The sequence below is a fragment of the Prinia subflava genome, chromosome 22 (assembly GCF_021018805.1).
Source record: "Prinia subflava isolate CZ2003 ecotype Zambia chromosome 22, Cam_Psub_1.2, whole genome shotgun sequence".
NCBI classification, from domain to species: domain Eukaryota; kingdom Metazoa; phylum Chordata; class Aves; order Passeriformes; family Cisticolidae; genus Prinia; species Prinia subflava.
This window is the reverse complement of record NC_086268.1, coordinates 2,432,216-2,447,583: the sequence shown is the minus strand read 5'-3', so window position 1 is coordinate 2,447,583 and position 15,368 is coordinate 2,432,216. Positions and strand designations below refer to the sequence as shown.

Genomic DNA, 15,368 nt, shown 5'->3' with positions numbered 1-15,368 from the left:
AAAAGAACAGCTAAAATAATGCAGAGTAAATATGTGTGACACAGAATTCAGGATTTAACAAAAATGAAAGAAAATGAAATAAATGAATTGATTCCTAGAAAGCTTGGAGTTTGGAGAAGGAAGAAAAATAACAGAGTCAAAGATGGATATTGTCAGAAACTCCCCAAATGTTTCTATTTGGAAAGATCAGCAACAACAGGAATCCCATTCCCAAATTTTTATTGCGCCACACAAGAAGCACCGAGCAGAAACAAGGCAGTTGAGGGAGAGGGGAAGAGAATTCTGCTTGGTGGGGGGAAAAAAAAGGCTAAAAAGTCATTCCCACCTGCTCCTGCTCGGTGTCAAAATCATCATCCTCTGCTCCAATGATCTGAGTCCCCACCCGGGACAGGGGACTGCCCACACTGGACTGGGAATCCTGGGGAGGAGAAGGAGGAGAAGCACAACGCTGTGACTGCCCCTCCCAGTAAAACCTGCAGATATTCGGATTATTTTAATTCTTCAACAACTCCACCTTGGAGCTCCCCATCCCAGAAGCTTCTCCCAGCATCCAAACATTCCCAAATATCAAATCAGAGGGACCAAGAGCAGCCAGGAGCACACAGAGCACCAGCTCTGCACAGAGGGGGAAATGTGGCTTTGGGAGGAAATGAGGGGAAGGAGAATCCAGGGGTCATCCCGAGGATGATGATGATGATGATGATGATGATGATGATGATGATGATGATGATGATGATGATGATGATGATGATGATGATGATGATGATGATGATGTGCTCAGGCAGATCATGGAAATGCCAGCCCCCAAATGAGTGAGCATCCTAAGAAAAGGCTGGACTCCAGGAATAAAACACTGAATAAAACTGCTCTCCTTATCCCAGGCCCAGCTGTTTTACTGCAGATTAGGCACTTCTCGCCTCTAAATGGCCCTGCTCTTAAGCTCCATAAACATTTACTCAGCTAATTAACTTTCCCTGCACCACTTTAATTGCGTTTTATCTTCTAAAGCAAAGTTCAGGCATGCTCCATTTGGAAAGTGGGGGAAAGCAGCAAGATTTTAATGGGCTCGTTAGGGGGATGCTGTTGTGACACTTGATGTTTTTTGTACTCACAGTATCTTGAAGCTCAGCCTTTTCTGGGCTCTCATCTGGATAAATCCTCTCCTTCAGGCCACTGCGAGGACTCTGGGAACGAGGGAAGTTCAGTTCTGGTAAGAACCAGCAAATCCAGGAAAGGGAGAACTGCACAGTGCACTTTGTCAGCCACAACAGCCAAAAACTTCTCCTTTCTCACAGGAAAAGGAGGTGTGAAAAACCAGAGTAAAATCTGTGTCCTACATGCACAGTTAAACAAAAAAAACCCCAAAAACTCAAGAGAATGCAGAAGTTTTGGTCAGAAATCTGGTGGCAGTGAGCAACAGCAGAGCTGGAAAATCCCCAGCCCTTGGCTTTCTCCTTGCTCTCTCCACCTTTTCTCACAGCTCAGCTCTCTGCTCCCACCTCCCAGCAATCCCCTTGCTCAGGAAGAGCCTTATTTGCAAAAACCACGTGCTGCTGGCTCATCTTCAGTGTGTCCAAAGGTTTTTCCAGCCAGGCTGCTGCTTTCCAGCCTGGCTTTTTCCCAGCTGCAGAAATCTTTCCACTTCCAAAGGTTCCTTTCACCTCTGATCCTTAATTTTCTCAGAGCTGGAGTGAGAAGCTGGAATGTTTGGTGCACTGATCAAATACCATCTCCAACAATGCAAGGATGATGATTTTATTGGGAAGATAACTACGAATTTTGTTGTGCATTTATTAAACACAAACACCAAGTGGGATCTGGTCAGATTTGGAGTTGGAATGTTTGAAAACAGAGTCGTGGATGCTCCCATCTCACCCACCTCCCTTTCACTTCCAACTGCTGGGACAAATTTAGCTCCCACATCCTTAAGTTAATCAACAAACTGAGGCCAAATCCAAGCAGAGAGTCTCAATTCCCCTGCACTAATCAGACAGTGACTTAATTAAGGATTAGGCACCAAGGGAGAGCACAGGAGCACACAGATTGATCACTAATGAGTGAACACACTGAGAGAATTTGCTGGTGGCAGGAATTGAAGCTGATTTGGTAGAAGGGAGGCTCTTTCCCATTCTCAGGGCAAGCTGCCTGGATCTGAGTCACGGTGCTGCAGTTGGAATATTCCCTTCAAAGATGCTCTAATTGGAGAACGAGTTTGGAGCAGGATGCTGGCATCCATCTTTGGTTACAGGGATTAATGCCAGGACAATCTAATCCTGGATAAAACCCCACAATTTATTCTCTCCCAGCCTCTAACACCAGTCCAACAGGACAGGTTCTCACAGGGGAAAGGTTTTGGTGGGCACTGAGGAGCCTGTTGCAGGAATACAGAGAATTACCCAGGACGAAATCTGCCAGGGAAAGCCAAACGGGAGAGCAGCAAAGCCCTGGGGCTGCCCCAGACTCACATCAGCAATGTCACTGTTGGATAAAAATGTCACTGTTGGATAAAAATGTCACTGTTGGATGCAAACATTCCCAAACATCAAAGCAGGTGGATCACAAGCAGCTGCATCACCTGCAGCCAGGAGCACACCAAGCACGTGGCACGTGCCAAATGCTCATCTTCAGTGTATCCAAAGGTTTTTCCAGCCAGGCTGTTGCTGTCCAGCCTGGCTTTTTCCTGGATAAACCCCACAATTTATTCCCTCCCAGCCTCTAACATCAGTCCAACAGGACAGGTTCTCACAGGGGAAAGGTTTTGGTGGGCATTGAGGAGCCTGTTGCAGGAATACAGAGAATTACACAGGACAGAATCTGCCAGGGAAAGCCAAACGGGAGAGAAGCAAAGCCCTGGGGCTGCCCCACACTCACATCAGCAATGTCACTGTTGGGTCTGGAGGGGCTGTCACCACTGAAGTCCAGTTTGCTGCCACTGTCCCCACTCTCTGCCTCCCCCTCGCTGATCTGCAGCGCCTCCGACACTGCCCTGGAGGACAGGACTCCATCCTGCAAGGACAAAGGGAGTTGGGAGACAGCAAGAAACAAGAGACCATCCTTAAACATTAACTCTTTCCCAAGCCAGCTAGCTCACATTACTCACAAAACCTTAATTTATCTAGAAAAGGCTGCAATGACTTTCTAAGAGAAAACAAGAGACCATCCTTAAACATCAATTTTTCCCAAGCCAGCTAGCTCACATTATTCACAAAACCTTAATTTATCTAGAAAAGGCTGCAATGACTTTCTAAGAGAAAACAAGAAAAACCACACCAAGTTTTCAGCACTTTTAACACCAGGGAAAAGAGAAAAATGACACAGCCTACTTTTTTTTTTTTTCTGAAAGTGAAAACAAAATTGTTTAAAGCTTCCAAGAATGACTTCATGGGTGTATTTTAAGCTGCACTGACAGATAATAAACAGATGATTGTTCTTAAAAGCAGGATTTTCAAAGCTGAGCTGAGAGCCCACTGGAAAATCAACTCCACATCCCGATGAGGATGACAGAGCCAACTCCAAATCTCAGCTGTAGGGGGTGCAACAACTGCAGCCTGCCCAGAACACCAACAACGCCCAGGACCAGAGCAAACGGAGCCCTGTTACCTGAGCGCAGCCCGTGGCCTTGCACAGCTGCTCCTGCAGCTGAGGAATGTGTTTCTTTGCCTCCTGGATCTCCTTGAGCAGGCGGGTGGAGGGGGTTCGGCTGTAGTCCTCCTGCAGGATCTGCAAAAGAATTGTTTGTCCCTTTTAAATGAACACCTGAGCTGCTGCACAAAGTCTGATTTGCACAGCTCTGGTCATAAATTGGGATTTAGCAGCCCCTCTTTGCATCACTCCCCCTCTTTGCTGTACCTGCAGCCTCTCCTGCTCCTTCTGGAGCATCTTCCTCAGAATCTCCACCTTCTGGTTGTGGACAATGTTATTCTCCTCCTAGGAAATACAGAGAGATTAAGGTTGGGTTTGTTGGGGGAGCTGCGCAGATAAGGCACATTTTTCACCCACTTCCTAAAATTTTTACTGCTTACTGTTTTTACTTCCTAAAAACAGGCTCTGAAAAGCCCTATGGGAGGTAATTCAAATTTCCAACCCCATCCTACGTATTCTGTCTTAATTTTGAACAGCTATCAACAGTATAAAAACCTGTATTTCTGTTACCTCAGATAGGACTGGATATTTTTTATAAGAATATATTTTTTTAAGAATAAATACCCACTGACAGGATAAATATCCCAATGCCAATATGAAAAAATCATAAATAATAATAAAAAAAATCAGAAAAATCAGGCCCAAAGCACCTGAGTGCATTTGTGCTTTTGGAAAGGAGAGCCTTACCCCCATGAGCACTGGGCTGGTGATCCTCTCGGCGCTCCCTGACGTGCCAGGCGAGTGGGGGGATGCCATGATGGGAGACATATGCCCAAAAGCTGCCAGATCCACGTCGGAATCCGCCAGGGGAATCTGGGGCGACCCTGGAGGGCGCCCCTGGACAGTGAGAGCTACATAGGAACCCGCTGTGGGGACACAAGGACAGGCACAGGTGACACACGGGGACACTGCCACGCTGCCCTCATTTCCCTGGAGACAGAGCTCACCCCATCCCTCCTCCAATGAACCTGAGAGTGCTGCCTGCTTTAGAGATCTGTTTAGAATTTCACATATTCCAAAAACATTCAGGGGGATCAGCCCTTAGAAAAGCAAGCAATGCAATTTCCAGCCCAGCAGGTTCCATTTCCATACACAGAATAAACCAGGCTGGAAGGAACCACCACCACCTCCTTCCTCATACAAGAAAAGCCACCAGGAATGAATTTCCTGCAGCGTTGTGCACAGAAATGCACATTAAGTGCCTGCCCAGCTGTGGTATTTAAGGTAAAAACAAAAGATTGGCAAGGCTTGGTGGTAACTCAAACATTGAGTTAAGGAGAAGCTACAGGGGAATGTATCAGCTTAAAGTCAGGACGTCAAAATAATTTCAATTTCGCTTCCCTGTTTCACACACTCCCTTGATCTCTCAGCACTGACCTCACCCTTGTCACTTGACAGGGCCCTGGAAATGATCCCTGCCACACTTCAGAGGTGACAGAGGAGCCTTTACTTACACTTGATCAGCTTGACCACTTCCAAATGGTTCGAGTGTGTCACCAGAGTCCCATTCACCTGGGCAGGGAGGGGGGAAAATTCAGTGTTTGGCTCCTGATTTCCAAGCAATCCCACACATTCCACAAAATGCACAAGAACAGCAGCGTTTTCTTCTCCCCCATCTCCATTACTGCCTCTTGCAAGCCATTACCAGATAAATTATTTATCCTTCTAACAGTTTATCTCAGTGAGCAGAGCTCTGCAGAAAGAAAACCATGCACGCACCAAAAGAACTCAAGCAGGCAGACAAACAAAAAAAAAAGGCAATCCATCTCTGCCTGGGCAGAAAAACAACAGGGTAGCTAATTTAATTCATTAATTTCAATGCCTGGGTGAAATCCCAGCTCCATCTGTGTCAGGAGCTGCTGCAGCATTTTGCAGCAATAGTTTATAGAGTCTTTTAAGTTACTGGCTTGATTTCTTACTTGCTTGGGACTAAGAAAGAACAGGGATGTGGGAGCAGTTAGGGGAAAAACAACAATTCAGGCAGGCTTTTTATTTACAGGTCATTATTAACAACTCTGCTCTCCTTCTCTTCCCTGCTATTTCGGGTTTTATTGTAGTTGTGGTACTTGAACCTGGCATGACGCTGAACTTGTCCATAAAATTCTAAAATGAGGATTTGGAGCAGAGTCATCCCCAGGACACTGGAGCTGAGACCATTCCCAATGCAAACACTACAGCAGACACATTTTTTGACGTTTTTTCAGAGGAAGAGCTAATTTAATACAAAGAACCCATTTCTCTCACCATTTCAGTGCCTTACCTTGATAATTCTATCACCTGTCTGCACTCCAGCCCGCATGGCTGCTCCATCTGCAGAGACAAGAAATCACTCAGTTCCCGTTTCAATGCTATCATTTATAGCAAAAATGGCTTTTAGACTTCTGTAAAAAATGCAAAATACTCCTGCCCTCAGCCAAGCTTCCCCTGCCAGTGAAACCTCTGAGTTTCGAGTCCAGAGCAGTTTTGCTTTCACCTGGCACTGGATACACCAGGACATGATCCCAGCACATCCCAGGAGTCCTTTCCTCCCCTTGGGATGCAAGAGGTCAGCTCCAAACCCACAGAACCACAGAACCACAGGATTTCCAGGCTGGAAAAGCCCTTTGAGATTATCAAGCCCAACCTTGACCCAACATCTCCTCATCAATTAAACCACGGCACCAGTGCCACGTCCAGGCTTGTTTTAAACACATCCAGGGATTGTGACTCCATCCCCTCCCTGGGCAGACAATTCCAGTGCCCAGTCACTCTTCCAGTGAAGAATCCTTCCCTGATGTCCAACCTAAACTTCCCCTGGCACAGCTTCAGGCTGTGCCCTCTCCTTCTGTCAGTGGCTGCCTGGCAGAAAATTCTGAGGAATAAATTCACTGCTCAACCCTGACCTTGCACATCCCTTCCCAAGCTGCCCCCACCCTGCCTGGGAGGAGCTGGGGGGTTTTCTGCTCCAGCTCACACACATTCCCAGGATCCCCACGGAGAGTGGGAGGTCTGGGGGTGTTGGAGTCTAGAACATCCCTGTGGCCACCCTGGAGGGTTTGGAGACCGGACAGGGGGTCTGGGGTCTGTTCAGGGGGGTCTGGGATCTGTCCAGGGGGTCTGGGATCTGTCCAGGGGGGTCTGGGATCTGTCCAGGGGGGTCTGGGATCTGTCCAGGGGGGTCTGGGATCTGTCCAGGGGGCTCAGTTAGACCCACACAGATCCCAGGAGGACACTGACTCTGATCCCTGTCCATGGCAGTGAACACTCACACGCAGGAAGAATCACAAATCCTAAGAATTTAAAATAAGTAGTGGATGGTTTATTATAGAATATAAATATAGAAATTAGGATTCTCAGCATATGGGGCTGAAGAGACAGGATGGAGGAATTGGGGAGTGGCCCCTGTGCTCCTTGTTCTTGCTCTCGTCCCCCATCTTGTGCTGAGTTGGGTTTTAGAGATTGGTTTAGAGTAGAACTGACATGTTAGCATAGGCAGTAGGCATTGGTACAATTTTGTAAATAAAAAGTTCCTTGTGGACAGTGGTTGGGTCAGGGGTACTGTACATAAGGTGTGGGGCTCTCTGAGCCGCCCAGTCCCCCGCGTGTCCTGCTCTGCTGGGGACGCCTCACAGAGCTGGGACACAACTGAGATCAGGTTCCCTGCCAGGGAGGCCTGGCAGAGCTGGGACAGAACTGAGATAATGAAGAATAAACAACCTTGGAAATGTGCACTGGGGACTCAGCTTGTCGTCTCTACCTCTGGTGTGAAACACCCAGGGCAAAGAGAAGCCTGAAAACCTGATTAACTCTGGGAACAGCAACCCAGGGGAAACTCCCAGGGAACAGCAACCCTGGGGGAACCCTGAGCACCTTGGGGAACACCAACCCCAAGGAGAATCTCAGGGAAACAACAACCCTGAGATGGGGGATGCTCTCACCTTCCTTGACAGACTGCACGAAGACGGGGTTGTCCCCGCTGACCGTCAGCCCGAAGCCGTTCTCATCCCGCTGGATCACCACGCACCTCTGCACCAGGCCTGGGGACACAGGGGACAGGCAGCACACACACGAGGGGACACAAAGAGACACGAGCCAGGCATCAGTCCAAAACCTTGTCCTCCCAGAGAATCACAAAGGAACGGGGAAAACACAGGGGAAATATAGGAGAGACAGGAACAGGGCAGCAGTCCAGAAATGGAGAGGGGTGTCAAGACAGGTCAAGCTTCTTGCTCCAGCTACACAAAACAGAGATGCAGACAGCTCTGGCATATCAGACACAACCTGAGGGAAAAGCAGCTTTTAAAGAAGAGCAGCAGCACCCACACCAATGAGCAAGGTTTCCCTCTGCCTGCATTAATAGTTCACAGAGCTGTCAGGTGCTGCTGCACCACCAAAACGACCTCACAGCTTCTACAAGCTGCTCTAAATCCCTCAGAGTAATAGGAGGGGAGTGGGCTAAAACAGATTTATTGATCAGGAAAAGTTGCCCCAATTCTCAGCCAGAATCTCCTCCTGGGGCACCTTCTGCTCCAGGTGAAATACTGCAGAGCCAGAACAGCAGAGGTGAAGAAGTACAAGCCACATTTAACTGTCCTGGACAGTTAAATAAAGACCTGAAATAAAAGGTCTGAAATAAAGACCAGTCCAGGGCCAAAATCCCAGATGGGTTTGAATGTGCCCCTCCTTTAATTTTCTGTGAGACATCAAAGGCAGCTTGTTTTGTTTCCTGGTGTACTCAGTACAATGTGAACACAAATGCTGTTGCAGGGATAATTTCATTTCGTAGGTGCAGCATTTGGACCAGGTGGAATGCTGGGGATGTCTTTTGTTCACCTGGAAATGAAACCAGGGAAAGACAAAGCACAGGCAAGCAGCAGCCCTGGCATATTCCTTGCCAAGCACTTTCCTAGGAGCAGCTGCAAAAACCCTCCCATAACAGAGCCCTCATCCTGAAAAGTGACTTCAGGAACTCTGCAAATGCTCCCTCAAATGTTCTTTTATTTCCAACAGCTTGCTTTGCTTTTCCATTTCTGAAGGCACAGCAGGCAAAATTCCTACACTGTCACCTTGAGGAAGCAACCAGAGCGCTCCCAAATCTGATTCCAAACCTGCAGCAGTTTGGTTTGGTGTGGAGGGAACCCGGGGAATTGGGAAGATGCTGTCCCAGCCAGACTGGCTCTTCTGGAATGAGAATTAAGGTATGGATGGTAACAGAGCAGGGAGTCATCCCCTGTCTCCCTCTGCTCCCAAACCACCACGGCTCCTTTCACTCCCCATGGAAATGAGGAGCCTGGAGAGCCAACGCTGCCTGCCCAGCCAGCCCTGCTCTCCTCCAGCGTGGCACACATGAAAACAGCCGTGGGAACAGCAGAAAAAGCATTCCAGGACTTCTGCAGCACTATCACATCCTAGGAATTCCCCTCCTGCCAACAAAGCAGGAGCAAAGCACGGGATACCTGGCACCTGCAGGGCTGGGGAGGGGATGGAGAGGAAAATCCCCCACCTTTCACCCCCTGTGCACAGGGAGGAGGGAGGGAAAAGCCTCTCCCTCCTGCACCTCCCCTCCTTTTATATGACCAAGCTTCTCCAAGTCTCACTTCCCAAGAATGATGCCCGGGGCTGGGGTGTGGGAGCTGGGGCCATCTCAGAGGAGCAGCTCCTCTGCAGTCCCTGCCAGCCCCACCAAAGGCAGCTCTGGGCTCACCAGGACTGGCCTTGTTTAAAGCCAGAGCCCCCAGTCTGCTCTGCCACTGCATTCCTGATTCCCCAAATCCTTGGATCTGCTGCTGAGCCCCTCCTTGGATGAGCCAAAGCAGTGCCCACACAACATGAACTGAGCTGGCAGAGTATAACTGAATTTAATTCAAGTTAATTCAGGTTAAACTCTTTCACTCCACAAGCTTCAATTTCACCCAAGACCACCTTATAAATCTAGAATGGAGAAACAACTGGAATTAGGAGAACTTGACCTGAAATTAGTCCATAATTGCTTTTTCCTGTACTTGCTTCCTTCAGATAAGGGACACTTAACCCTCCTCCTAATCCAATATAAAAGGCTGGAATGAGGTAGAGGAGTTACCATGCTTGAGTGAGACACTTTATAGTGATTTTAATGAAGTTATCTGGAAATTTCCTGGAGATAACACTGTGACCTGCAGAACTAGATCAGCTCTGATAGCACTCCCTGCCTGAACCACCCTTCAAGTGCTTTTACTCTGCTCATTCTGAAATATCTCACCACGATATTTCACTTTTTCCAGCTGAAACTCAGTGAGTATTACAAAATCAACTGAATTCATCACTGACAGTACTCAAAATTAAATCAGTAATCATGATATTCCCATTTTTGCTTTCCTGAACAGTATCTTTATATCATGCAGTGAGGAGACATCATTTAATTATACTTGGAAGTGAGGAGACATCACTTAACTATACTTTAAAATCAGAGTCTCTGTTTGTCTTGAGTGGATTCCTAAAATTCTGGAGGAAAAATAATCCATTTTTGTGTTTTTTTGTCTTCATGGAGATAAAAACTCCCCCAAACTCACTGGTGCAGCCTCAAGCCAGGAGTACAACAAAGCAGCCAAAGGTGTGCTGGAGCTGAAGAGGTTAAAATTACAAGTGAAAGCAGAGGGAAAATCTGCAAGGAAGGCTGAGAGGAGCTTCAGTAGGTGGCACTCGTCCCTCTCCCTGCTCCAAGAGCGTCTTTGGGACGGTGGAAGGGCAAAGCCTGCACTTCTCAAGGTCACTGTCACCCCACGGCCAAAAAATTGTCACCAGCAGCCTGGGCAGACCCAGCTGGGCTGTCCAACAGCTCCTCTGAGAAGCTCATTTTGAGTTTTCTCTTCTCCACATCCTATTTGGAAGTTATTTAACAAAAGAGGGAATTTCTTTGGCAACAAACAGAGCAGGGATTCACTCTAAAATCCTGACTGAGGGAATGGGGAGACTGGGATGGACAGGGCTGGGGGCTGTCCAAGGTGTCCCTGCCCATGGAATGGCTGGAATAAAATAATTTTTAAGATTTCTTCCAACCCAGAGCAGCCTGGGATCCCATGGGATGTGAATAATTCCATCTCCCAAGTCTGCAGGACACGGCCCAAGAGCTGAGATTTGGGAATTAAAACCTCCCCTGGGGGCATGAGGCCACCATAGGAAAATGCAGTTTAATAGAGGGGTTTGAAATGAATCATTCCATAAAGGAAAAATAATAACAAAACCTCCTTGGGGTTCTGAGAGTGGCCAAATGTTTCACTTCATTTGGGAAGCTTTCTGTCTATAAAATACTGTCAGAAATGCTCCACAAAGATAATCAGAACTTCTATAAAGGCAAATTTCTCTGGAAAAATGATGCCCACAACATAAAGACACAAAGCTGGTAAAGACTGCAGAAAACCCCAGGGAGAGTAAATTTCAATTTAAAAACATCCCAAATCTGGGGTTCCAAAATGAAACCCAAAAACTTACCACAGAGCTGGAGAAAATATGTGAAAAACCTGTCAAGTCCAGATTAATATTTAGGCCAGAAATTGATGATTGCTAAATCTAAAGGAAGATATTTTTGGAGAGCAACCAAGTTGTGAGGAAAAGGAAAGAGAAACTCATACCTCACCTACCACCCTGGATGGTAATTTCAGTTAATTCAGTTAGTTCAGTTAACTCAGTGAATTCAGTTAATTCAGAAGGTAAGTTCATTTAAGAGATGAAAATGCTACTTCGAGAAAAAAATATTAAATATCATGGGAGATCACGGCACTAATTAGCAAATTACAGCATAATAAATTGCACTCATTCTCTCTCCTGCTAATCTGAATTTTGTTGAAGATGAACATGAGATGGTTGGGTTTATGAATGAAAATATCTGAGAGCTTCATGATTTCTGTGCATTAGAACAATCTCATTCTGCTCCCCCAAGCCACTCACACACTTCAGGAAATTCTGGCTCACAAATTAAAAATTTCAAGAGGTGAGAACCCACCAAGGGCACACCTCCCTTTCCTGCTGTCATTCCAGCACTATCCCTTCCCAGTGGCCAGCCCCATCCAGCCAGCAGGGAAGAAAATATCAATACAACATTTCTACTTGGAGGCTTTGGAATAGCTCAGTCCCTTCCAAAGCAAACAGCTCCGCACACATTCCAGAAAAAACCTGGGAAAAGCAGACAACAGGCAGGGCAAGGCCATGGAAAGGATGAGGGAGCTGCTCACAGGGATCCTGGACACCTGCAGGAAGCCCCAGCCCACGTTGGGAAGTTGTGTTTGGTCCTGGCAAAGCCAGGCCACAGGGACAGACACAGAGATGTCCCAGCAAACGTTTCCTGTTTGGGACACCAGCACAGGCTCTGTTCTCCTGCCTGAGCTGCCTCCAGATCAGCCCCGTCCCTGCCAGGGTGGCAGCAGCAGTGACAAGCTGCAGCAAGCCACAGACAGCTTTGCATCAGGGCACCCTCCAAAGCTGTTTACAGCTCCTGCAGGAACACTCTCACACCCTGAGGAACGTGACTATCATATTACTTGGCTTTCTTTATTTTTTTTTTAAAGAAGTGTGTGATTCAGAATTCCAGGGGAAGTGAAGAGATCTCACAGAGAGAACAGGACACACCTCCCCAGACTGCACCAGCTTTTCCTAACATGCCTGTGTTGGTTTAAACTCTTCAGGGCTGGTGTTGTTTGGTTATTTTTTAGTGCTCCTTGCTCTGACAGCATCACTTTGTACCCCAGAGGTGGCTTAAGAAGCTGGAGCACAGCCATGCACACCTGGCAGTTTTGTTGCAGTGGAATGATAAAGCTGATGATTCTGGAAGAGTCACTGCATCCCAAATACCACAGCAGATTTAGCAGCAGCGATTTTCTGAACAGATTAAAATCAGAAAGTGTCACAGACTGTTTTAAACATGGATTAAAAAAACCCCAAAACAGTAAAGGAAAAGAAAGGCAACTCATGGCTGGAGTCGAGACATGCACACTTGGAAATAAGAAATGCAGCTCAAGTCCAAAGGGCTGAAGATCCTGATAGGATTCAAAAAACAACTTGCGAATACTTATTGCCTTCCAGATTCTAAGGTCTGAATGCAAATACCCCAGAGACTGGAAGTGGAATAAGAGATTAGAGCAGGGGGAGTGTCACAGCCCAGGACTGACCCAGCTGGGAAAGCTGAGGGAGCAAACAGCCCCACAGGGTGTAAGGACAGCAGGATGTGTGGGGATATTCCCATCCCAAACTCGTTATTTGTGTGTCATTTATTCAGCCAAGAAGCCCAGGAGAGCAGAGTCACTCCCTCTGTCTGAGACAGAGAATGGGAAGCTCACATCCTTACACTAATTTAAATTTAAATTATTTTTCCATCTCTGTCCAAAGGCACCACCAGAGAACACCTACAAATAATGAAAAGATGAACTCCCTGCTCCAGCCTGCACGGTGAGGACGTGGCACAGCCTTCCCCCTCTGGGAGCCGTGTCCTCCCTGCCAGCAGCACCCAGAGGTGCCAGGTTAATCAACATTTCCCAGCCACGAGCACGCTACAAGCTGAGAGCTGAAGCAGGATGGAAGGGCAGCCCCTGCTGCAGAGCCAACCATGCAGACCAGGGCAGGGGAAAAGCCTGGGAGGATTCACAGACAGGAAAAGCAGGAGCTGCCCAGGGGGAGGCTGCAGCCTTGGCTTACCATACGTCTCGGATTTACTCTCCTCAGAACTAGACTTTGTCTTCTTGGAGGAGCTATCTGCACGAGAGCAGGAGAAAAGGAGAGAGAGATATAGAAAATGTGGAGACCAAACATGAGGAAAAAAATAAAAAAAAAAAACTTCATGGAAAAAAAAAAAACAACACAGACTCGGATTTATCGGGTTAAATCGTGCAAAACACAAATAAGATGTGAACAAAACACAGGTGGAACATTGGAATAAAGGTGAATAATACACAAGACACAGGTAACAGCACACAGAATCTGTTACAGGGGCTAGGACACAACCAGAGGAGTTCCCTGCAGGAGCTGCAGCTCAAATCCAGTCCAAGCACGCAGACTCTGGCAATGTTTGTCCCCAGAGTCAATAATCAGCACAGGCACAGCAGTTCAGCATCCTGAATTCACCCCTTCCAAAGAAAAGGGTTTTCTGCAGGGCTCCCCTATCACAGCACAAGCTCTCAACACTGGAGTGACTTTCTGCAAATTAAGATTACAGGATTCCTGAAGCTTGTTTCTGGAGAAATTAAATTCCTTCTACAAAATGAGTTCACAGCCTGAGACCTCCCCCAGCCTGAAATCCTTCTCCATTCCCTATCCCAAAGGACAAAGGAAAAGAGGATGAGCACTAAATCATTTTTTTTCCCTTACAGGATGTTTTTAACTGGCATTTAAAGCCCATTTTCCTTCATTTTGTGTGCACTAGAAGGACTCCTGCAGGCAGTGGCAGAAACCATCACCAGGGTGGTTTATAAACATTTTTTTGTGCACAAAAAAACCCCCACATCCTACAAGTTGTGCCCCCCTTCCATTCACCTCCCCTGTGTTCCCCGAGCCCCAGGGAAAGGCCTGAATGCACAGACAGGAAAAATTCACCTTGCATGGGGCCGGGAGGCTCAGAACAAGAATCCTGTGTGCACCCTCATTTCCCCAGTTTAACCAAAATAAACGCAGGCTAAAAATAAAAGGATGGCAAATCCTTCAAAATGAGGTGTTTATCTTCAATTGGGAAGCACAAATTCACTTTGCAAGCGGCAGAGAGGGATCAAAATGTGCTAAAGAGCAAAACAAACCCCCCAAAATTAAAACCCCAGCAGGGAAAGCCAGCCCTGGCTGAGCCAACCACATCTACAATTTCAGAGTGCACTAAAGAACTCCTAATTACAGCCTCTGCCTCCTGACTTTGCTGCAAGTGGAAGTTGTCGTAATTATTTACTGATACACTAATCCAGGTTGATTATGAGGGTGTTTAAAATCAAGCCCACATTCATTTCAATGCCCACAGTGCCTTTGCAGAACAACACAGCTCTGAAAAACCACATTAAAATCATTTTTATTCTGCCTCTCAGTGCTTTTTTTTTTTGGTTTTTTGCTTGAATTTTAGGATTTTACCTGTGGGATCGAAGTCGTGGGTGCTGCTGCAGCGTTCAACCTTCTGCTTCTTGTCTGCTGGAGACTCTCTGCTCAGAATGCTGCCGTGTCTGGGGCACAGAAAATAAAAAATCCTCACACCAGAGCCCCCAGGAGCTCCCTGAGCGCTCACAAAACCCTCACCCAGCTCTGCCTGCTCACCAGAAATTCAGATTAAAACGCAGGCATCGAGTTTGCTTAAAAAATTTATTCCCAGGCTGAATTCAGAGGGGAAAATGATCTCCCTTGCAATCTCTGGGAGAGGATCCAAGGCTCCAGGAACAGTCTTGGTAATTCCAGAATTGGTAACAGCAAGTGCATTCTCTTTATCACTCAGCATCAGCTCATATTTTATCTTAAAAGCCAAATAAATTTAACGGAAAAAAAAAAAACAAACCACCCTCCTGAAATCTGAACTCTCCCAGCAAACTTTAAATATCTCAGCATGCCAAAATTAAAGATTTAGAATATGCCCAGAAGGGAAGCACCTGCACATCCTGTACCAAGTGTCCCCTTCCTTCCCTGAGCATCTCCAATCTCAGGTAAGGTGAGCCCCCAGCGTGTCACAAAATGCAAATGGTCACCCCAAGCACCAATAAATCTATTTCTGGCACCTTATCCCCATCTGGACATTGATTTCCTCACATCTGTAATGG

The 15,368-nt window shown here is 46.9% G+C and overlaps 1 protein-coding gene across 2 annotated transcripts in view; it reads right to left on the bottom strand.

Moving 5' to 3' along the window:
• The window catches only part of ARHGEF12 (Rho guanine nucleotide exchange factor 12), a 79,611-nt gene that overhangs the window by 27,870 nt on the left and 36,373 nt on the right, over nucleotides 1–15,368 (bottom strand). The window contains exons 3-13 of one of the 2 annotated variants that reach the window (XM_063417986.1): nucleotides 14,695–14,783; nucleotides 13,285–13,341; nucleotides 7,560–7,658; nucleotides 5,903–5,952; nucleotides 5,097–5,154; nucleotides 4,330–4,508; nucleotides 3,850–3,927; nucleotides 3,601–3,720; nucleotides 2,872–3,006; nucleotides 1,113–1,184; nucleotides 326–418 (exon numbers count right to left, since the gene is read on the bottom strand). In XM_063417986.1, coding sequence (XP_063274056.1) covers nucleotides 326–418; nucleotides 1,113–1,184; nucleotides 2,872–3,006; nucleotides 3,601–3,720; nucleotides 3,850–3,927; nucleotides 4,330–4,508; nucleotides 5,097–5,154; nucleotides 5,903–5,952; nucleotides 7,560–7,658; nucleotides 13,285–13,341; nucleotides 14,695–14,783 — 1,030 coding nt within the window. The remainder of the gene's footprint in view (nucleotides 1–325; nucleotides 419–1,112; nucleotides 1,185–2,871; nucleotides 3,007–3,600; nucleotides 3,721–3,849; nucleotides 3,928–4,329; nucleotides 4,509–5,096; nucleotides 5,155–5,902; nucleotides 5,953–7,559; nucleotides 7,659–13,284; nucleotides 13,342–14,694; nucleotides 14,784–15,368) is intronic. The other variant, XM_063417988.1, reaches the window with a different exon arrangement.